The following is a 23,472-nucleotide window of genomic DNA, read 5'->3' as shown; positions in this document are numbered from 1 at the left end:
TTCTTAATTATCTTTGTCTTAATTATATTTTATTTAAATTATTTTTTAGACCTTATTAATCATAAAATGTCTAAAATATATATTTATATGTGTTGTTACGTCATATTTAAATCTAAAAAATAACTGAAGCTAACAGTTTATACCTAATTACAAACATAATGAAATTATGAAAGTATAGGACTAAAATTACCAAAATTGAAAGATCGATGACCAAAATAGAAATTTCGTTAAAATATATGGACTAAAAATGTACTTTGGCCAATAAATAAAGATGCCCCACCTTTTCATAAATACTCATACCTAAAGTCGAGCCTACTTCTAAGTTCTAAGATCATCAAATTTAATCAAGGTTAAAAAAAAAGATATCATATTTATAAAAATCGGACCTTATGTACCAAAAAGAGGTCCGACCCGACCAAAAAATTAACAGAAGCTCACATATTTGAATCCAAGAATTTGTTGGGCCGCAAAACCCAACTTCGAGAAAACCCACAAAAGAGGCCCTTTGTCCTCCTTCATTCCTCAATCGTTGGTACGCTCCGAACTCAAGCTTCCAAACAATGTCTCCTCTCACCGAAAACGAACCACCGCCTTCCGGCAACGAGGAAGAAGACAACGACGACGACGTTTTTAACGAGGACATGGAAGCACTGAGGCGTGCCTGTATGCTCACCGGCACGAACCCCGACGACCTCACCAACAACGCCGACAACGACCGCCACCTGTCATCCGACTCCGACGATGATGACCTGGAGTTGCTCCGCCAAATACGGAGCCGATTCTCGAACTTCTCCGACATGTGCGAGCCTCTGTGTTCTTTGCCGCCCACTGTCTCTGACGAGGAGGAGGACGATTTCCAAACGCTCCTTGCTGTTCAGAAACGTTTCGCGGCGTACGAAAACGGTATGCCTTTACACAAAACACATGTCTATGCGCGTGTTAGTGTGTTTCAGTATTTGTAATTGTATATGATGAATTGCAATCTTTTATATAAAACAAGGCTCTATCAATGTGCGTCAGTGAAATTGACATGGTACTTTTCAGTGCAATGGCAATATGAATATTCTATCTGTTCATAGTTTGTGTGATAAATGCATGAAGAAATTTGAGCTAATTTAAATTCACACCCTTCTTTCTGGATTTGTTGGTTCGTGAGGTTGAATGTATAAGCTTATACGTTTTCTTTTTGTCATCTTTTTGCAAGATTTCATGTCCTCATCCACACTTTTATTGAACATGACTACTTTTGCATTTTCAGATACTTCGAAAAAAAGTATGGAGCAAGTTGGTCCCTCTTGCAAATCAGTGAAGGAAACTCGCAGTGACATTTCTGATATTAAAACTGATGCTCATGAAAGGTTTCCAGATTCCGAAGATGCTTGTCTAGCCGCCCATCCACCGAGTGACAACGAAGCAGGACAACCTTCTGATGTCATTGAGTGGCATCAATCGGATTCTTGCAGACCATCTATGTTGCCACCCAAATACTCAAGCTTCCCAAAGTCTGCTCAGGTGTTTATGGATGCCATTAAGAAGAATAGGTCCTGTCAGAAGTTTCTTCGGAGTAAGTTGATTCAAATTGAAGCGAAAATTGAGGAGAACAAAAAGCTGAAGGAACGTGTCAAAATCCTTAAAGACTTTCAGGTTTCTTGCAAAAAACGAACCGGAGACGCACTATCCCAAAAGAAGGATCCTCGTGTCCAGTTAATTTTTGTGAAAAGGTCAAGGGATTCTAGGGATTTAAAGGTTAGTTGCTTAGTTATTTTCTTACTAGCTTTCTCAAGTAATTATTAAGTTCTCTAAAATGTGATATAATTTTTCTTTGGTATTTAAGAATTAGTTTTCTACTTTAGGTTGAGGAGTGCATAAGTATTCTTAAACTGCACATAATTCCTTCTGAATGAAAAAGAAGGGGAAAAACCCCACATTGGCTAGATTACTAGCTTTTCTCCAGAGGATTTACTTCTTGAGATGGCTTTTATGGAGGTATCCGAATTCATTCTTCCTCCCCACTCTTTGTTTCCTTTCCCACCCGCCACTTATACAACATCCAATTATACTACAAACATGTTTAAGCATTAAGATCTCCTTACAATTGTGAAAATTTTCTAATAAGGTGATGAATGTGCTCCCTAAGTTACCCTTACCCCGGGCCTAGAAGAAAAATATTTTCACTTTGGATGTGAGTTCAGTTTTGGAGAACGATCTAATTAAGTTTTGTGATTTGGCTTAATGTAGAATATTAATATTCAAGTCATAATGCAAATGATATAATTCAACCTGAAGAAACCATGAGTTAATTTAGAACCAAGGTTTTATTGCAACTAAAAGTATATTTGAATTTGCCCACTTACCCTTCATTGAGAACTTCCAGTATTTCTTTGTACAACTGTCAGATTCTTTTTTCATGCTTTGTGATCCCTGGTTTGTTTCTTTTAAGTTATTGGTTGGTGTTTTCAATTTTCTTACATTAGAGTGGCAACACATTGCTTTGTAATAAACAAAATTATAAAAACATGTGCCACAAGTCTTTGGCCCTGTGATTGTCAGTTTTCATGACAATATTCATAGAATTTTTTTTATGAAAACATCTTTTTTCTTCTTTTCTCCTCTTATTAGAGTATCTTTAACTTTTGCCTGGCCTAATAGATTTGATCAGCTTAGTCAGTGTTTAATTTGTATGCTTGAACATCTTAGTCTCTGGTTTAGTGAAAGGGAAAAGCAAAAGAACCTTTTTGGTCACTAATCACTTGGTCTAAGGTTGCATGGACATTTGCAGAAGTGTTCTGATTGCTTTCTGCAGGACTTTTTCCTTTCACTATTGATGTTTGGTGGCTTCCGTCTAATATCTAGGACACCTATTGTTTCTGCAGGCTCATGACAAAAAGATCTCAGCAATGTGTTATGGCCCAGCAGAGAATTCACATGTTGCTAACTACAAAATGGTATTGACAAAATTTCTTCCTTCATTAGATCGAAAAAAATGGTCAGAGGTAGAAAAGAAAGATCTTGAGAAGGGAATAAGACAACAATTTCAAGAAATGGTGCTTCAGTTTTCTGTAGATCAATCGAGGTATGTTCATCATGCTTCATCATTTATGGCATGTCACAGTCATTTTTAAGTGCTTTGTGAAACAAATCAGAAGTGGTGAAAGTTCAGAATGTGCTTCCATATAAAGGAGTTGTCATTTTTGAGCACTCGTTAATGGAAGGCATAAATCCCATTCCCATTATATTATGTGCCTAGCAGTTTTTATAAGTGGCTTAGTATGTATAATTCCAACTAGATTTGATTATGGTTTATAAGAGAGTGGAATTATATAATACCATTTGTTTGTGTAGGTCATGCTTATCTGAATACAAAGTGGAAGAGTATAAAATCTACAGTCTAGACTGCATTGTTTTACATTTTGATTCAATGACAGTTCACATGATTTCTTAAACATGCCTTCCCTGACTCCATGTATCCTTGACAGTTGTTCTGAGAGACCTTATGGAGACTCAAATGATATTGATAGCATTTTGGCCTCGATCAAAGATCTTGAAATTACCCCAGAAAATATTAGAGAATTCTTGCCTAAGGTTAACTGGGAGCAGTTGGCTTCCATGTATGTCGTGGGTCGTTCTGCTGGAGAATGTGAAGCAAGGTATGAACCCTTTAATGGTATTTTTTTTTCCATAGCATTAAATTTTGTAATGGGTTTATTCATTTTAATTTTTTTTTTGAGTCACACAAGAATATAAAATAGAAAGTTCAATTTTAAGATGTGTCATGATGTTGACATACATAAATACATACATAGATAATATGGTTCTGTATTGTTGGCCAAAAAAAAAAAAAAGGTTCTGTATCCCTTGTATGTTTCAAAGTTCTATCAGATCAATATCTGCACCTTATTGTCCAACACTTCTCTATATTTCTCTCTCTTTTTTATTTTCAAGAATAGTCATGATTGCAGTTTTAGTGTTTTTTTCGGGAGTGTAACATTGGGAAGAGAAGTTATGTGCAGGGGTAGGGCTGGATATATGATTTGTCATATTAAAAGCTTTATGTTTTTGAATTTGACCAAAACTTGGTCATTATGGTAATTGTGTTTTGTAACGTGCTTATGAAACATATCTGTAATCCATACTGAATCCAAATAATAATTTTCTTTTAGTGAAAGAAAGATTATGTGAGCAGTTAGAACATAAGGGGTTTGTCACTCCTGTTACACCCATTGGTATTTTGTACTGGAATGGGTTCATTTTCATTTAGTTTCACGTCTCAATCTGTGCAGTTCTTGACTAGTGTTTTTGTCTTTATTGATTTCCTGAAGCATTTGTATCCTTCAATGAAGCGAGTTTCGCAGAAGTCTATGGGGTCACCATCACAGACATGTTTACCATTGTTGGATTTGATTAAAAATGCAAGGTCAGCATAGGTCATAAAGGTGGGACCCATATATGACATGTGCTTTATTCAAAACATTGGTGTTGAGCGCGTCTGTGATGATTGCCATCACAGATGTCTGTGACGCTCTCATTAACTTCTGTTTATCAGACCACAGTAACCATGTTCACATGGACATCTTTTCTTTAGTTTCTGTTGGCTTGATGTATATGATTAATCCTTGCAGGTGGTTGAACTGGGAGGATCCTTTAATCAATCACAAATCATGGACTGCAAATGAGGACAAGAATCTGCTTTATCTAGTCCAGGAGAAGGGGATCAACGATTGGTTTGATATTGCAGTATCATTGGGGACAAACAGGACTCCGTTTCAGTGCTTGGCACGCTATCAAAGGAGCCTAAATGCATCCATACTGAAACGGGGGTGGACCAAGGATGAGGATATAAGACTTCGCTCTGCTGTAGAAACTTTTGGCGAGGGTGATTGGCAGTCTGTAGCTTCTGCTTTGGGAGGACGAACTGGCCCCCAATGCTCTAATAGGTTAGTTTGCTATGATCTCACTTTATGTGACCATTTTCAAGGTCCTTCCAAGAAACAACTTTGTAAATTGATCCATTCTTTTGCATTCATGGTATTTTTAGGCTCATTAATAGTGATGATAAGTTTCGTACTATGCAGATGGAAGAAATCCCTTCATCCAACCAGGAAAAGAGAAGGTAGGTGGACTCCAGAAGAAGACAAACGTCTGAAAGTAGCTCAAATGCTTTTTGGGCCAAAAAATTGGAATAAAACAGCACAATTTGTGCCTGGTCGAACTCAGGCACAGTGTAGGGATAGGTACAGCACCATAATCTCAAGTTAAACTTAGATGCTACCAGTTTGAAAAAATTGTTAATTTTCAATTTATGCTGTCAGATATGTCAACTGTTTAGAACCTTCTTTGAAGTATGGCGAATGGACTGAAGAAGAGGACTCAAGATTGAGTGCAGCAATTGCAGAACATGGATATTGCTGGTCAAAAGTTGCTGCATGTGTGCCTCAACGTACTGATAATATGTGCTTGAGGTATGAAGTCCTGTTTATGTCAAGTTGTTATATTAATCACTTTTTATTGCCTGCACTTTGTTTGTCTTGACTTTTGACTTTCATTTTGACCAGGAGATGGAAGGTGTTATTTCCACATGATGTGCCCTTGCTCAAAGAAGCTAAAATAATACAAAAGGCTGCTCTTATAGGCAACTTTGTTGATCGGGAGGGCGAACGTCCAGCCCTTTGCCCTAATGATTTTCTTCCACCACTTGAACTAACTTCAACCAAAACTTTAACTTATCATGGGAAGAAGAATGGAAAATTAAGGTATGATGTTCAAATACTTGTTTTACTGTTTTATCTTGTTTTTGTGCCTATTTTGCTTTGATTCTGATTTGATCACTTATTATGTGTAGACCACAATCTGGAAAGAAAAAGAATCTCTCTTCACGGTAAGTTGTCTCCTATCTTGTCCCTTTCTCCCTTTTCTACCAAGGCTCCATTTATTTTAACATAAAATGTTTTGTGACGTAAAACTATTTACATGAAAATGAATGTTTCCTTCTCAACTTCCTTTGTTTGGGTGTGACCTGGAAATTGGTAATATTTATTTTCCTGTTTTGATTGACTGTAGTTTGCAAACAAAATATAACAAAAAACTATTTATAAAGTGGAGAATGTATACAATGTGTCCTATTTTGCTCATGCTTTATTCATCTTTGTGATGTCTACCTTTCATTCAATGCAGCGATGTTCCAAAGAAGATTAGACCCAGGAGGCATAGAAACAATGGTCACAGTTGTGATGAGGTTGAGATATGTAATGGAAATGAGGCCTCAAATAAGACGGCCTCACATAAGAAGAATAAAGTTCTTAAACAGCAGCACAGAAAGCACATAGGTACTGAACCAACAGGAGATTGTCAGGTTGTTGAACCTGTTCCTGATAAGCATGATACACATAAAGAACCTAGGGAAATGCCTTGTTCAGATCAAATTGTAGGAAGATCAGATAGAGATGATAGTCTAGGTACTTTCTTGTTATGCAATAAATTAAAGAAGAGAAAGGTTGTAGTTGATGATTGTGCTGTTCAGAATTGCCCCCCGCTTGATGCCTCAAACAACACAGCCTCAAATAAGAAGAAAAAAGTTCTTAAACAGCAACACACAAGGCACAAAGGTACTGAACCAACAGGAGAGTGTCAGGTTGTTGTACCTGTTTCTTATAAGCATGATAACCATAAAGAACCTAGGGAAATGTCTTGTTCAGATCATGTTGTAGGAACATCAGATGGAGATGATACTACACTTGCTTGTTTACGCAATAAATTAAAGAAGAGAAAGGTTGTAGTTGCTGATTGTGCTGTTCAGGATTGCCCTGCCATGAGTATACAGAGGGGGTCTGAATTGCATTCTGAAGTAGATAAACTTCCTGATGGAAATCGAATACTATCTCTCAATCAAGATGATGAGTTCTTGGTCCATTGTGCTGATAAAATTTCAGAAAGATTGTCACCTTGCAATATGCAATCTACTAGTTTGAATGATAAGTCAATTAATGAGCCTGGTGGAATAAAATCCGTCAGAGGGATAAAGGTTGCCCTCCAAAAACCAGTGAGGGAAGTGGTGGGCATTAATCCAGAAAGCGATCTTGACACTGGTGATATTGTTCTTGCTTCCTTGGTGAAAAAGAAATTGAAGAACAGGCACCTTCAAACTGCCAAAGTGGTCCTCAGGCATGCCCTAAGTGATCCTCAGGCATGCCCTTCACCCAGTGTAACAATGAGATCGGAGTTGCTTCCAGAGAGAGTAGATCAACCTAATGATGGAAACCAAATGGATGAACCTGGTGTTCTAGATCTGGACAAACAACAGGAGGTTGATCATTGTGAACCTATGAGGGGACTAGTGAACATCGGTGCAGAAGGTGATCATGAGGCTAGTGATCTAACACTTGCTTGCTTTCTGCGAAATGAATCAAAGAAGAGGCGACGTCAATCTGGAAAAGGTGGTATGCAGAGGTTGAGGTGATATTCGGACTAGTCATCTGTGCACATGGGAGGTGATATTTAAAGGGGCAGTGAACAACTTTAAAATATGAAAATCAGAACACCGGTTATGAATCATTGGGAGAGTTTTCTTCCATGGCGGCAGGTCATTCAAAAGATTTCTAATCATCAAGCTGGCTATCTGTCGCAAAGTTGTTTGCCTGTGCCAGAGTTTTGGGATCATAGAGGTGGAGTGTACTGAATAGAAAGACAATGTGAATTAGGATTCTTGTGTTGATGATGCTACTACATCGCTCATTTTAATATTTTTTGTTTTTGGAGAGTTTTGTAAGATATGCATATGCTGGTTGACTGAGGCGACCAACTTTGATGAGTTACAGTTGTATAGCGACTATTTTGGGTGACATTAATTTTCTTCAATTTGAATGAGCACAAAATGGTGCAATTTTCCCATCTGCTTTCAGTTGCTATTCTTTCATTACCTTTGTTTTGAATCTTTAAGGTATGAAATGTTAGTTTTGCCTCATTAGTCCGCTCGTTTAACATATTTTACCCATGTGCATGATATGAGCGTTTATTTTCGAATGGAAGGCTTTAATCATAAATTATCAAGCTTAAATTTATGAGCAAATTACAATTTAGTACCTCAACTTTATATGTTGTTTCAATTTAGTACCCCAACTTTAAAACTTTGCAAAAAAGTACCTCAACTTTCATTTTGTATCAATTTAGTACCCCAACTTTGAAACCTTGCAAAAAAGTACCTCAACTTTTATTTTGTGTCAAAATAGTACCTCTGTTAGTTTTTCTGTCAAAATAACAGGGGTATTTTCGTCTTTTCCTTAAATTTAAAAAATAATAATTTTTTTTGAATAAAAAAAAATTTTAAAAAAATAAAATTTAAAAAAAAATTATTTTTGTTTCCCTTCCCCCTCCGCCCCCGCCCCCACCCCTCCCCTCCCCTCCCCAACCAGCCTCTCCCTTCCCCTCCCCAGCCAGCCCCCACCCTCCCTTCCCCTCCCCTCCCCAGCCCGCCCCCCCTCCCTGCCCTCCCCTCCTCCCCAGCCCATCCCCAGCCCACCCCCACCCACTCCCCCTCTCTCTGCCCGACCCACCCCTCCCCTCACCCCACTCCCGTCGCACCCCCTTCCCCAGCCCCAACCCCCGTCGCACACCCTGCCCCTCCGCCCAGCCCCGTCGCACCCCCCAGCCCGCCCCCCTCCCTGCCCGACCCGCCCCCTGCCCTCCCCTCCTCCCCAGCCCATCCCCAGCCCACCCCCACCCACTCCCCCTCTCTCTGCCCGACCCACCCCCTCCCCCCACCCCACTCCCGTCGCACCCCCTCCCCCCAGCCCCAACCCCCGTCGCACACCCCTGCCCCTCCGCCCAGCCCCGTCGCACATCCCAGCCCCAAGCCCCTCCTTTCCCCTCCCCGCCCTGCACCCCTTACCCAAAAAAAATTTTATTTTATTTTTTTAAAATTTTTAAAATTTGTTTATTAAAAAAAAATTTATTATTTTAAAAAAAAATTATTATTTTTAAAATTTAAGGAAAAGACGAAATACCCCTGCTATTTTGACAGAAAAACTAACGAAGGTACTATGTTTGACACAAAATGAAAGTTGAGGTACTTTTTTGCAAGGTTTCAAAGTTGGGGGTACTAAATTGATACAAAATGAAAGTTGAGGTACTTTTTGCAAGGTTTCAAAGTTGGGGTACTAAATTGAAACAACACATAAAGTTGAGGTACTAAATTGTAATTTGCTCTAAATTTATTTAAACTATATGATTTAACTTAATCTATGCCTTCTATTTTCCCACTCAGTCCAATGTCGCCCCAATTCTGTACCAGTTGAAACTAGAATGTCCACATAAACTCAGTTGCCAATTAACATTTTCTTCTTAACGTCCAATTCGCATTCAATCACAAATTCACAAGCCAATCAAATGACTAATTTACAATTTGCATTTGCATTTTACAAAATTTCACATTCAAACAAAATATAATTCCCAAAACCTCATGTTTGTTTCACTTATTTAGGTGACAAACTTCAACCAATGACGTGCTAACCACAATCTCACTATAAGTAGCATTTCTTTTTCATATTCCATACCATTAATGCCAACGATATCACAAAAACAATATCAACAAAGTATATCTCGGTAAACAATCTGGAATAATGGAATTGAGGATCAAATTAACATAATATTAAGAAGTTGTAAACCCAATATAATATCTTAATTTGAAAACCATAACCAAAATAACATGGCCTCAAAGCCATATTGTCAACATAATGATAAAAATCCAAAAGATCCAACGTTGCAAACAAGAACCTAAATAAACATTAAACCAACTACATTAAAAAAAAAAAAGAGTAACTGATTTTTTCTCGACAACCAGAACTTAAGTTCATCTGGAAAATCTGACTCATATCTCTTTCCTAGTAACGACCGATGCCCCAAACTCTGATGACACCATCAGTATATCCACTGAACAATGTGCTTCCATCAGCACTCCAGTTAAGGCTTGTGCAGTAGATAACCTGCAATTCACAAAGTAAAACAAACAAAAACAATTAGAAATCCCACGATTACAAATATGTAGGAAATAAATATGCCCAAAAGAGAACTGGAAGTCTGGAACTTATCATCTACAAGAAAAATATCAATACAAGGACTTGAGAACCATAGATACCAAATGCAAGGCATAAACACTACTCGACAAACCAAATATTAACTATAAAAAACCACACATGCCCACAATCCATACTAATAAGAGTTAAACAGAGAGGGGATATCAAGATTGATCTTCAACATGTCATTCAACCTCTTACTGTATCTCAACAATCACATGAACTGAACGAACTGAGAATTAGAAAACTAGCTATGAATGGAGTAAAAAAAAGATATGAAAAACAAATACAGGACAGAAGACAATGTCCGCCCCTGGTGCAAATGTAGAACCAGTAATCATGAACATGGGAAGAACACCTACATATGAGCAAAGCACAAAGCACACTGAACACCAAAAAGCTCTAGAACACATTTGAAATCAAACAGCAAAAATTGTAAGATAAGTCAAAAGACTCCAAACTGAAGAAAAATAAGCCTAGCTCAACTTTATAAAGCCATTGGGAATGAACACAACGACAAACTATAAAAATTGGGTACATTCTCAATGAAAATCATAACAGATTAAACAAAATATGACCAAATCACAAATTGAATAAAAAAATGCACTACACAGACAAAAGCAAATTCACCATAAAAATAAACTACAGAGCCTAGTTCCAACTGTCTGGGATCAGCTATCTCGTAGACATTTAACATCATGGAACATAAATGGCAATAAGAAAAGCTACACACAGTTACTAATTAATAGATACTACATTTAAAAAATAAATTGGCATATGATCAATAAGCAAAATCATCAAAACCCAAACGGAAATACCAAAAAGAACCAAAATCGGAAAACAAAAGGCAACACTAGCTCTAAAATTTACTTGCCCAGTAAACAAAATATCATATGTCCACAAATCAATAAAAAAGCAGATGCTGAAGAAATAAATATAACAAAAACCAAAGAAAATCCATATACCTTCTTCTTGTACGCTTGAGTAGCATGGGTATCATCGGTCTTCTCAGCCTCAGTTTTAAGATCAACCTTCAAATCCTCGACAATGCTCTTGCTCTCCAAATCCCAGATCTTAATGCTCTGCTCGGTAGCAGCACACAGCCAATACCTGTTAGGACTGAAGCAGAGCGCGTGAATAATAGCACCGGCTTCGAGCGAGTAAAGCCTCTTTCCCTCAGCTAAATCCCACAGCAAAATGACTCCATCTTTCCCTCCACTAGCGCACAGAGAACCATCAGGCGAAACCGCGACGGTGTTGACGTACCCATTGTGCCCCTCAAGCGTGCACCTCAACTTGCAGTTGGTCAAGTTCCAAACTTTCACAGTCCTGTCCCACGATGCGGAGACGATGGTGGGCTGCTGCGTATTTGGGCTGAATCGGACGCAGCTGACCCAATCGGAATGGGACTCTGGTTCCTGGATTGTGTACTTGCACTCGCCAAGGGTGTTCCAGAGCTTGATCGTACGGTCACGGGAAGCCGAGACGATCTGACGGTTGTCGATCGAGAAGGCGACGGAGAGGACGTCCTTGGTGTGGCCGACGAAGCGGCGAGCAGAGACGCCGAGGGCCAAGTCCCAGAGACGGAGCTCGCCGTCCCAGGAGCCGGAGAGAGCGAACTGGCCGTCGGATGAGAGAACGACGTCCTGGACGAAGTGGGAGTGGCCGGTTAGCCTGCGGCGCGGCACACCGTAAGTCTTCTCGTCCTTGGTGAGGTGCCAGAGGATGATGGATTTGTCGCGCGAGGCCGAGACGATCATCTCGGAGTTGTCGATGGGGATGGCGATGGCGGTCACCACATCGGTGTGGGCCCTCATGGTGCCGCGGAGAACGAGACCTTCCGACATGGCTGGGTTTGGTTTTGGTTTGCTCGGCGGCGGAGAGAGGTAGTGAACCTCTTCTAGGGTTTTGGGGGCGAGACTCGGAGTGTGAGAGCGAGAGAGTGAGAGGAAAAATGAGAGGAAAAGAAGTATATATAGGTGAATGGAAATAGGGTTTTGGGAGAGAGTGAACCAAATCCAAACTTTGTGGTGGGTGTTTGGTAATTTGAGTTTGGTAACCCATTGTGAAATAGTAGTGCCCAAGTATAATGTTCAGGCCTACTTTCGAAGCCCAATTTGATTTTATTTTTCTCATTAGAAAGCCCAATTAGATTCTGAAGTCAGGGCTTGACCAAAAAAATTAATCAAAGACCAACTCCAAAACATTTAAACAATAATTTTAACACACATAAAAAATGAAAGGTAACACATTTAATGATTAAATTTAATACATGTTAAATATATTATTTCTCATATTAAGTCATTCGTTTAAGCCGAATTGTCCTTTCATATATTCTTAAGAGTGCTGCTATTTGCACACTTTTTTTTTTTTCATTTTGTACACCCTTTATCCTCTTTTAAATTTTGAAATTTATCTTTAACACACACTTCTCATTACTAAAATATCTCTATCTCACCAAATTTCTCATTGCACACCCGACACACTCATCAAACACCACACACCCCACCCAACAATCAAACAATACACACCTCTCACCAAAAACCAGCAAACACACCCACCACTATGCGCAGCGCTCCAACCCCACTTCTCTCTCCTACCTCCCTTTTTCTCTCTGGCTTATCAACCCAGCCACCTTCTATCTTTCCTCACTCTCTTTCTCTCTCCCGAACCCACACTCTCTCTCGCGACTCCACTTCCCAGCAACACCACCTCTCCTGCAAGCTCCGCGAAGCCCAACTGCCTGCTCCAATTTCTTCAGCCATCGCGTGCAGCACTGAGCTCAAACACTCGCCCGCCAAACTGCCTGGTTGCATCGTCAAAGTTGCTTGCGTTGTTCGGCACTGGTATGTCAAAACTAACAGTTTCGTTCGGCAGTCATCCGTCGAAGAATATGAGTTTCATTCAACAGGTACCCACCAAACATTCACGACTTGTTCGGTAGGTGCCCATCGAACCGGCTGCAATTTTTTCAAGGTGGAAGCTCGACGGTGCGCGCTGATGGAGGAGCTGTCGATGATGTCGACGGCTTGAGGGAAGCTGGGCACTTCTCCGGTGTGGAAGAACAGCTGGAGGCACTTTTGATGTTGATGGAGCAGCTAGGCATTTATCCGGGGTGGAAGCTCGAAAGGTGCGACGCAAGAGTGGCGCTGGTGGCAGCTTGGCTCTGTTAGAGACAAGACAGAGAAAATGAGGAGGTGACCGGTGGTGGTCTCACCACCTGGTTCACCGGTATTCGCCGTTGGGCAGAGGAAATCCGAGAGAAAAAGAGAGAGAGAGGTGATCAGTGGGTTGTCGAACATTGGGAGGTAGATGAGGTAGGGTGGTCTTGCCGTCTTGGTGTTGTGACGGGAGAGTTGCAAACAAAAGAAAATAAGAAGGAGGAAAAAGTTGCTGACTGCCAAATGAAGAAGGAGAAGAAAGAAGGAAAAAAAAAATAGTTGCAGTCTGCAGACACGAAAGAGAGGAAATAAGAGAAAAAATAAAATAAAACAGAAAAAGAGAAGGGTGTGTTGGGAAGGGCTTTAGGGTATTTTTATAATAGGGTAAATTTGTAAATTTATTAATTAAGTGATAAGGGTGTGCAAAAAAGAAAAAAATGGTGTGTAAATAGCAGCACTCATTCTTAATCATATTCTTTTAAAATTTTAGTCTTATTTTTATCATCTTGTACACACACTGCATATATTAATATATATATATATATCATTCCAATAAATATAAGTATAAATATAGAGTATAATGACATAAAATTCACATGATATGACTTATATTTATGGTTTATGTATTAGTATATCTATATGTTACAACAAGTCTTTTTTTATGTGGAGCAATAAACACAGAAACAGTGTAGTTGTAGTTGTGGCCCTTGTAGGCAAGGAATTAAATTTCGAAATTTTCGGCGAAATTTTGTCGAAAATTTCGTTTTTTTAGGGTATCGAAATCGAAAAACATGCTTAATAATTTTTCGGAAAGATTTCGCCGAAATTTCAAAAATTTCGGCGAAATTTATCGAAATTTATCGAAATTTACTGAAATTTATTGAAATTTATCAAAATTTATTGAAATTTACCGAAATTTATCGAAATTATCGAAATTTTCATATTTTCTATTTTCTCCAACTTTAGAAATTCACCAAAAATAGCTCGAGACTCCAAATAATTCACCGAAAAATTCTACGGACTCATATTGATGAGTACTAATTTCCTATAACCTCAAAATAGTCAAATTGCTTTCAAAACAATTATGAAAAATCCTACTCTTATAATTTAATTCTGAAAAAAATAATAATCGTCAAATTCTTGAATTTTCATTTTCTAAAATTCATTTCCACACAACTAAGCTCTAGAACCACAACCAAAGGTCTAAATTAGTTAAAATAAATTTAAAGAAATTTCTAATTTCTTTAAACAAACCTTAAAACAAATTTAAAAAATTTAAGTAACAAAATTACCATAAGCCAAAATTTGGGTTGTTACACTTAGTGAAGACAAAGCTTGGCTAGATAAGAGACACGGTAAAAAAGGAAGGAAAGATAAAAAATAAAAAAAGGTTGAAGAGAGAGGCATGAGGAAAAAAAGTAAGGAAAGAAAAAAAAAATGAGGGGGGGTTTGGGGCCTTTGGGCAATTGGAAAAAAAAAAAGTTTGAGATTTCTTTTAGTTATTTTTAATTTTAAAATTTAATACATTTCTATATAAAAAAAATAATTAAAAGTATCCTAAAGGGCTTAAAACCTAATATTCTAAAAAATATAGAGTATATAGGGTTTAATGTATAGATTATAGAGTATAAAGAGTATTAGGGTATATAGAAAATATAGAGTATTAGGATTTATATTTTAGATTTTAATGTATAATTAAATTATACAGTATAAAGAATATACTAATTTTGTTTATTCATTATACTAATTTTATTTAACAGTATTTGCTCCAGCGCGCATTATATTCACCTTATATCACATGAAACTTACTATATAATTTGATTTCTTCAATGTTTTTTTTATCAATTTAGTAGATAATATGTTAAATAAACATATGGTAAAGTTTCATTCAAAATTTCCGTATTTTGATAACAATTTCTGTCATTTTCTTTTAATTTTTGTCAAAATTTAAAAATTTTATTCCTTGCTTGTAGGAACACACATATCCCACATTTTTTTGATTAATTAATTGGTATTCATGATTTTTGAATTAATGATTTACTCCGACAAATACCATCTAGACTATCTAGTAGACCCAATAATCATTAGCAAATTCTTCATTAATCTCATATATGATGTATTAGATCTATTATTTTTTATTTTTTATATTCTTATTTATATGAATGTTGATATAAATAAAGAAAGTGAAAAGAAATATATGTTTACTTATATGATACTGTTTTTTGAGAGCACGTGTTAATTGATATTTTTTGTATTTTTTTAATATATTTTAAGGTGGTGGGATATTTTTTTTATTAAATTTTATTTTATTAGTTATATTTTACAATTATGTTTTCATTTATTATGTTATATTATGTGTTTCGAATTTAGGGTAATTTAAACTATCTCATTTTTGGTGAAGTATGTAGCACTAAAGTCCTCTCCTAAGTAAATATACCCCCAACTAAAGTTTTTTGGCCCTAAATAAGTAAATACACCCCTAACTAAAGTTTTTTGGCCCTAAATAAGTAAATACACCCCCAACTAAGCATATCTCAGCCTTAACGCAGCCCCTTTTCCACTTTGCCTTCTCCAAAGTTTAAACCCTCAAAATCCTGAGATTCACAATAAAAAATTCAGTTTACCATTTCTCTCAAACTGGTTTCCATTGCGTGAAGAGCCACCGTTATAATTTCATTGCGGGCGGGTTTTCCTAAGACCACTTGCGGCTCTACCCGATAAACCACTTTTTCCATTTTATTTATTGCCCTTTTCCACTCGAAACAATCCTCTTCCAAAAATCTTCGCAAGAAGGAATTCAGTATATGAAGCCGCAGTGATGGATGTTTGGGTCCCATAGCAGCAAAGATGCTTTCTTTAAGGTCAGTCTTTCAAATTTATTGCCTTTTCTCAGCTGGGTCTTTGTTGTGTGCCTCTGTTATTGCTGTAATTGTTTGTTTCTTCTTCTGAGTACTGGTCTACTTGTCTAATTTTGTTATTTTATGGATAAAATTTGTTACTTGTTAGTAATAACTGGTCCTTTGCTTGAATGGCATTCTTGTTCTTGTGGTTTATGTCTACATGCCTTTGATTTTGGTACGCCACTGTGATATTAGGGAATTTTGGAGAAGGCATAAGAGGAAGGTGTTTGTTACAACTGGTGTTTTAGGAAGTGGATATCTTCTGTATAAACTATATAATGCTCACAGACAAAGGCTTGCTGACCTGGAGACAGAGCTCGATCATGAGCGCGAGAAAAATGATGAACTCATCAAGGCCCAGTTAAGAGAGATCCCTATTTCATTTTCTTGTATCCTGATAATTTGATGATTGAGTCCCAAACTACTTACTACATGGGTTCTAATGTTATGTGTGTTTTTTTTTTTTTAAATTTTATTTTACTTATTGTAATAGAATGCAAGCCCATTTCGAGAACATTCAAAGAATTGCTGATACAACTACGTTGCCTCATGCAATGCACTATTTAAGTAGTCGGATAGCAGAAGAGTTAGACCTTTCTCACCTTACTGAGAGGTTAATGCAAGCGAAGGGTCAGCCATTAACCCCAGAGAAACTTGAATTATGGGATAGATTCAAAATTCTAAGTACGAATCTGTCATTCTTTGGTATTCATAAATTTGTCATCTTTCAATACCATAGCTTATGATCTCTTTTTGATTTGACTAAAATAAAGATATTGTGATCTGCTCACCTTGTATAGGTCTTGTATTTCTCCAGGTTTCACAAGAATGGTGTTGTCGTTGTGGGCAATGACGATCCTTAGCTTATATATTAGAGTTCAAGTCAATATATTAGGGAGACATTTATATATTGATACTGCACGTGGCCTTGGAAGCTCTCTTTTAATTGTAAGATCCATTTACTTTCCCACTTCACGCCAAGCAGTTTTACTCAGTAGTTGTTCAGCAGAATTGTTGAGTTTGTGGAATTATGTTTAATTTAATTGCAGTACCAATCTAAACAGCATTATTGTCAGTTTAATAGTCCAGTGCAGCTGATTCTTTTATTTGCAAATGATTGATTTCTTCGTTTTGCAATGTTTATATTCATGCTCCTGTTTTACTAAGTTGATGGTTTAGTTCTTGCCCTTCTGGGTGCTACTTCTAATTGATGCCTGCAGTTATGTTTCTTGTTGTGAGAGTTCTTCTAGTCTATTATCTTGATATTTCGATCATTCAAAGATCTGGAATGTGTTTTTTTCCGTGCTAAGTGTACTTTTTTATATATTCTAACATATAAATATTATATTAGAGTATATTATAAAGAGAATAATCAATATATGCAAATTGGAAGCGCTCAAAAGACTAGTTGTCCCCCCTCTCAATTCTATATTCTAACTTTTGTATATATATATATATTAATGTCTGATTATTCTGTTTATGTTTCATCTTGACATATGAATTTATCACTTGAAATATCAGGACCTTTTTTTTTATTTTATTATTTCTAGTTTAATTTCTAAAGACACTTGCATGTGCAGTCATTTAAGGATATATAGCTTACATGTGCTCTGAAGATGCCCCAATACTCTTATTTTGTATGCACCCCAACAATAGGGCACAGTGTGAGATATCAAATGTTATTTTTCCTTGACAAGTAATTGGATTTCATGTGTTAAAATTGGGCTATTAAACAGCATTTTCTATCAGAATATACTTGCTTGTGATTATAGATTGCAGTATTATTGACTCTGGATGCTTTGAGTAGAGATTGAAATAACAATATTCTTCTCTTCTTAATGTCTTTGGTGAACTCTAATTGGGTGTGGCACTTACTCCCAGTTTTTTTATACTCTTGTGCCAAATCCTCTGACCAGGAAATTGAATAGGAGTGGGGTAATTTGGAATTATGTCAAGGCTGAGGGTCCATTTTCAGCAATGAGTTTATATGCCAAGAGACATGAGGAAAAGAGTGAAATGATGCATATAATGGATTAATGACTTTTTTATTGATAAAAATTGTCATGTTATAGCTGATTGCTGCTTGTGACACTGTCTAATTGATGCTGTCACTAAAAGCATGGTTACTTCTATTCACTCTCCCCCATTTGATTGCTTTGGGATTTTTCATTCTTGTATATCAGTCTTTGTTTGGTTCACTCTTCCCCAAGTCATTATTAGGCATTATGACTAATTTGTAGTGCCACTATCATTTGACATGCTATGAAGTGAACTTTAAATTATACTATTGGTTCTGTGTGTTACTTTACTTCTCTGAATGTAATATTTTTATTAGGCATAAATTCAATTTAGACACATAACTATATAAACTATTTCAACGGGGTCTATGAACTTTAAAATATTTCAAATATACACCCGATCTATTATCTAAATTGAAAAATGAATTTCTGTCCATTGATTCGTTGAGAAATCAGTTAAATGACAGCTTGGCTTTTGCTGACCGGGATTATTTGACGACGTGGTGCTATCTCAGCAACATTTCCCGCCGAATGAGCGACACGGGCCCACAATTTAATAATAATAGAGAGTGAGAGTTTGTGGGCCCGTGTTAGGGGTTAGGTGGACCCGTGTCGCTCATTTCCTGCCAAATGAGCGACACAGGTCCACCTAACCCCTGACATGGGTCCACAAACTCATCATCTCGTTCTCTCTTGTTGAACACAAGTGAGAGATTTATATTCGAATTTGGGGGAAAACGTGATGTTTTTTGGAGACTAAATGGTCAGGAGAGCGGGAAAGAGGTGATGGGTGTGTGAGCCCGTGTCAAGTGGACATGTGTTGCTCATTTGGCAGGAAATGTATGCTGAGTTGGTGCCACATCGCCAATTAATCCCCGTTAGCAAAAAGCCAAGCTGACATTTAACTAATCTCTCAATAAATTGATGGACGAAATTTCATTTTTCAATTTACATAATAAATCAAGTGTATATTTGAAATATTTGAAAGTTCGTAAACCCCGTTGAAATAACATATATAGTTATGTGTCTAAATTAAATTTATGCCTTTTTATTATTATGTTTATAGGAGGATGCTGATCTCATTGATAGGGATGACCAGCAGAAGTTTCTATCAAGTTCTGATTATCTCTCCAGTTATGGCATGCCTGCTTTAATTTCTAATATCCAGGCAGCAGCAACAGAAGTTCTTAAGGGGTAAGGTTTGATTTACATTGTATGTCCTTCTGCCAATCAAATGCAGATTGATTTGTCAATTCATTAACTTATAAACAGAAGTGTTAAAATAATACAATGTGATAAGCAAATGCAATATGTCAGTCTTGCAGAGTCTGTCACACAATGTATTTGTGAATGTGCTAATGAGGACATGCTTGCCCACTGTAGTCCTTAAAGAAAATGTCCTAGATACAGGTCCAGACTTTCAATTTATTGTCAATAAATTGTTTAGGCCACTATCGTAACTTTATCAATGCTCCCAAGTTTGACAATTTAGGCCAAGTTCAATCTCCAATAGTACCACCACACCTCACACAGGGAAGCTGCATTAGAACAGCTTCAGCAGAGAAAAAAAAAATAACAAAACAAAAATGTTGCTTAACCCTGCTAGCTAAAGAATGTATCAACTATCAGAGATCTTATTATTAAGTTTGGATGCTTTTCATGTGCAGAAAGCAGCTGAACGTATTCTTCAATACCACGATTCTTCGTGAAACTATCATGCAAATACTTGACAAGTTCATGAGCACAGGAAGCCCCCATCACTGGGTGAACTACTTGATGCCCGAGGATGCTCATTGGCTTGAACTAGCCACAGCCTTCAGCATTGATAACGCATTTCTTCCAGATGTCACCAAATTTGACCAACTTATGTTGGAGACAAGAGCGGTAATATCAAGGTATGTTTGTGACATTATGAATATGGATGCAAAAATCTGCTATTAATATTACAAAACCCGATAAAGGGTGATGATAATTGCACAGCTCCTTTGCATGGAATTACAAATGGCAAACATTACTGTGATATACTGATGTTGGTCTTACAAAATGCTGACTTCTTTCATGAACTTGATAAAGTAGAACCATACATGTCATCTCTCCTCCTGTTCCTTCTTCTTTTTTGTAGTTTCTTATTGCAACAATGATTCATAGCTCCAGCCTCAACAACTTTGGAAGTCATTCAAATTTTGTTTCTCATTTCTTGCAGTACTGAATTTGGGAGTGTTGCTGAGATAGCATTGAGAGCAGTGGTCGATACAGTAATAGAGGATATGGGTGCTCAACCTGGAGGAGGCAGTCTGACGTCAGGAATGCAACTTGCCAAAGTTTTGGCACGAGTTGCACAGATGGGTCCCACACTCCTTGAAGAATCAAGCAAATTCATCCAAATCATTCTAAATGTTCCAGAAGTTGAGCTCTTTTTCACCCTCATTTATTCAAATATGCAAATCTCATAGACGAGAGACAGGCCACAATCTCTATATTCAGTACATTTTTGTTTCATTACAAGCGAGGTAGGAATGGAAAATGCTTCTGGGTTCCAAGTTCCAACTTCTCAAAATCCCAATAAAAGAGAAAGATGAGGAAAATACTGCAGTGTAATCTAGCCCTTGTACTCCCTACTCATCCTAGATCTTTTGTTGTACTGTAGTCTATGCCATCTATATTATGTGAGGCTTCTTGATTTTTGAACCTCATATTAAACTTGATTTATCCCAATCTTAGGCTCTGGTAAATGGGAATTATGGAAAATAATGTGTATTTCCTAATATTTGTTGGGCTGGAATAAATATAATAACCTTTTTTTTGGTCAAACAGACCACTCATTTCAACAATGAAGAAAATGTGTCTTTGACTAACATAGAGAGGATTCGGGGGGGTTTTGACTTTTGAGGAGTTGAGACTTGAGAAGAAAGGAGAGAGAGAGAGAGAGAGAGAGAGAGAGAGAGAGAGAGAGAGAGAGAAGGGCGATGGCTGGACACACTCGAAAAATATCTACCTTTATAAAATATGGCTTCACTCACTTGAAAATTGGGCCGGACCGTGTATGTCCAAGCCCATTTGGAGTGCATTGTATCCAATAAAGAAAACCAGGTCGGGTTCAAACGGCGCGCATATTGTTACTGTAACAATGTTACACACACAATAATCCACCATTTACACCGTAATTACACGGTCAGGACTCAAAACCCCCAATCTCTCTCTCTCTCTCTGAGAACTGAGAAGCACACTCAGTGTACAACAATGGCGAACAACAGCAGCAGCGATGAAGTTTTAATGCTAGAAGCTCCACCGCAAGGTCCGTCATGGCCAGGACCCTTAACCAATGCCGAAACTATCGACGCCTTGCCGTACATTGACGACGACTACGCCAACCCCGACGTCAAACGAGAGGTCGACCGCATGGTCGAGGAAGAGTTGCGACGTAGCGCAAAAAGGCCTGCCGATTTCCTCAAAGACTTGCCCGCACTCGCCAAGCCCAATTTCCAGGTCAGTGCCAATTCTCCTCTAGGGTTTCTCTTGTTTAAGGGACTGTTTGGCTGCGGACTGATGGTTAAATTTTTTAAATCTTAGAATAATCCTATGCTGGCTAGGGAGTACGACCGTGTTAGAGCTTCCAAGCCTCCGGTGGTTATTGATTTTTCCAGAGATAAGTTAGAGATACCGCCTTTGAATAAACGAAACGATGAAACTGCTTGGAAACTGGCTCTTCAGAAAGCTCAGTGCGCTTCGCAGCACCAAGTCATCAGGTAATCTATGCATACATATATGTGTGTTGTGTATACATGTGTGTTTTTGGTTGTGGTGAATTGAGTGGCCGACTTGATTTTCAGGTTGGAGAATTTGGAGCTGGTTGATAAGTATGGCCCCGACGCCTGGATTCAGCACAACAATCGATTGCATTCGCTTTTGTCCAGGTTCGTTTCTCAGATTTCATGTGAAAGATGCAAAATTTAGATTTATGCTTGTAAATATTCATAGTTCTCACACATATACATATTAATGCGTTTGAAAGTATGTATTTATGCAATTTTTTAATTTCGACAGTAATTGAATGCACATTTTTTTGAACAAAAGACTCTAAACGTTCTTAAGTGGTCAAATATTCTCGATGATATGCAAAATGAATTGTCACATGTGACATGACATACAAACTTTTGCTTAAGATTGATATTCTCTTGCTTTCCTAGACCATATGAGTATTCTGGATGAGAGATTGTCTTGCTTCCATATGACAATTTAAATTCCAATTTTTACGTGCAAAAAATGTTAAAAGTCTATGAAAAAGGGATATGATAGTACTTGATGCCATGTTCTTATTTTTCCCTTGCATATTTATCTTTTCAGAATGCAGAAATTGGCTCAAGAACAATACCAAAAGATTGAAACACTGAATCGTGAAAGGAAATTTCATCAGGTGAAATAACTTTCTTGCCCACCATCCCTTGTACTATTTCAATGATTTGTTGTATCTGATCTGGTAAATTTACTTTATTTGTGACCAGCAAACCACTGCATATGAGCTTAATGCTCTTTCTGCACAATGGAAGGAGCTTTGTCAGAAGAATATAGAAATTCATGCGGCATGTGATAAAATTGAAAATCATCTAGATGAATGTAGGAGGGACGCAGCAGAGAGGTAATCCGCCTTTTCCTAGCTGGTGTTTTTTCTCTGGCATTCAGTTTACTAGTTTGGCCACTAATTAGTTGTTACTCATTTTAGGGGATGGAACTTGGAAAGCAATGCAGAAAATGGTTCTGTGTTGAATTATGAATGAGAAGGTATACTTTTGCAGCTAGTAAGGCATTTGGCTTAGATTTGATGCTACAACTCAGTTATTTTGTTATAGAATTCAGATATGTTGTTGAACTCTTTTCCTTCATAGGATCCAGAGATGTTATATAATATCATATTCCAAAAAAAAAAAAAAAAATTTGTGGGAATTGTATTTCTTAATTTTCTCTTTTGCTTTCAAATGTAATGTTGAAGAATTGATTACAGGTCTGTGGATGTTCCAATCAATGGGTCCAATCTTATCCAATGCATATGTGTTTTGTTAATTTGTTTAATGCAGTTTGGTAGTTCTTTCGTTTCTTTTCCTGTCTTTCCTTAGTTAAGCCGTTTGAATCTATACGAATATATGTGGTACTTCCTTGTGGCACATCATTTGCAAATGTTCTGAATAACTTTACCAAGTAGATGTATTAAAATATTTATACTGTAGCAATACACAGTTCACCATGTCAACACATAAATTGGATGATTGTTTAGGTATCACCTGCAAGTAGACCATTTTGGTAGCTCATGTCATGTAGACAACTTGGCTGAAAT

General features: G+C 37.5%; 4 protein-coding genes across 4 annotated transcripts; 3 read left to right on the top strand and 1 right to left on the bottom strand.

The window, feature by feature from the left end:
* The first annotated feature begins 543 nt into the window (after nucleotides 1–543).
* MYB4R1 (myb domain protein 4r1) lies at nucleotides 544–8,049 on the top strand. The gene is made up of 10 exons (XM_086256851.1): nucleotides 544–903; nucleotides 1,259–1,746; nucleotides 2,874–3,073; nucleotides 3,477–3,647; nucleotides 4,620–4,934; nucleotides 5,073–5,231; nucleotides 5,310–5,459; nucleotides 5,553–5,750; nucleotides 5,840–5,875; nucleotides 6,172–8,049. Exons 1-10 carry the CDS (start codon nucleotides 561–563, stop codon nucleotides 7,451–7,453), a joined length of 3,342 nt encoding a protein of 1,113 aa, XP_086112977.1. The 5' UTR covers nucleotides 544–560; the 3' UTR covers nucleotides 7,454–8,049.
* Nucleotides 8,050–9,617: 1,568 nt separating this feature from the next.
* Nucleotides 9,618–12,014, bottom strand: LOC147275294 (small ribosomal subunit protein RACK1). The gene is made up of 2 exons (XM_086257050.1): nucleotides 11,030–12,014; nucleotides 9,618–9,974 (listed from the first exon to the last, which is right to left on the bottom strand). The coding sequence occupies exons 1-2, from the start codon at nucleotides 11,909–11,911 to the stop codon at nucleotides 9,873–9,875; spliced, it is 984 nt and encodes a 327-aa protein (XP_086113176.1). The 5' UTR covers nucleotides 11,912–12,014; the 3' UTR covers nucleotides 9,618–9,872.
* A 3,748-nt stretch (nucleotides 12,015–15,762) lies between these two features.
* PEX3-1 (peroxin 3-1) lies at nucleotides 15,763–20,965 on the top strand. The gene is made up of 7 exons (XM_086227839.1): nucleotides 15,763–16,086; nucleotides 16,321–16,485; nucleotides 16,619–16,809; nucleotides 16,943–17,073; nucleotides 19,210–19,337; nucleotides 19,811–20,038; nucleotides 20,347–20,965. Exons 1-7 carry the CDS (start codon nucleotides 16,073–16,075, stop codon nucleotides 20,594–20,596), a joined length of 1,107 nt encoding a protein of 368 aa, XP_086083965.1. The 5' UTR covers nucleotides 15,763–16,072; the 3' UTR covers nucleotides 20,597–20,965.
* A 298-nt stretch (nucleotides 20,966–21,263) lies between these two features.
* Nucleotides 21,264–23,201, top strand: MOS4 (modifier of snc1,4). The gene is made up of 6 exons (XM_086257051.1): nucleotides 21,264–21,629; nucleotides 21,714–21,889; nucleotides 21,974–22,057; nucleotides 22,488–22,557; nucleotides 22,646–22,779; nucleotides 22,864–23,201. The coding sequence occupies exons 1-6, from the start codon at nucleotides 21,384–21,386 to the stop codon at nucleotides 22,916–22,918; spliced, it is 765 nt and encodes a 254-aa protein (XP_086113177.1). The 5' UTR covers nucleotides 21,264–21,383; the 3' UTR covers nucleotides 22,919–23,201.
* The last annotated feature ends 271 nt before the right edge of the window (nucleotides 23,202–23,472 follow it).

This window comes from Dryas octopetala, chromosome 9 (assembly GCF_963921425.1).
Source record: "Dryas octopetala chromosome 9, drDryOcto1.1, whole genome shotgun sequence".
In the NCBI taxonomy this organism is placed as follows: Eukaryota; Viridiplantae; Streptophyta; class Magnoliopsida; order Rosales; family Rosaceae; genus Dryas; species Dryas octopetala.
This window is presented reverse-complemented; position numbering and strand designations above follow the sequence as displayed.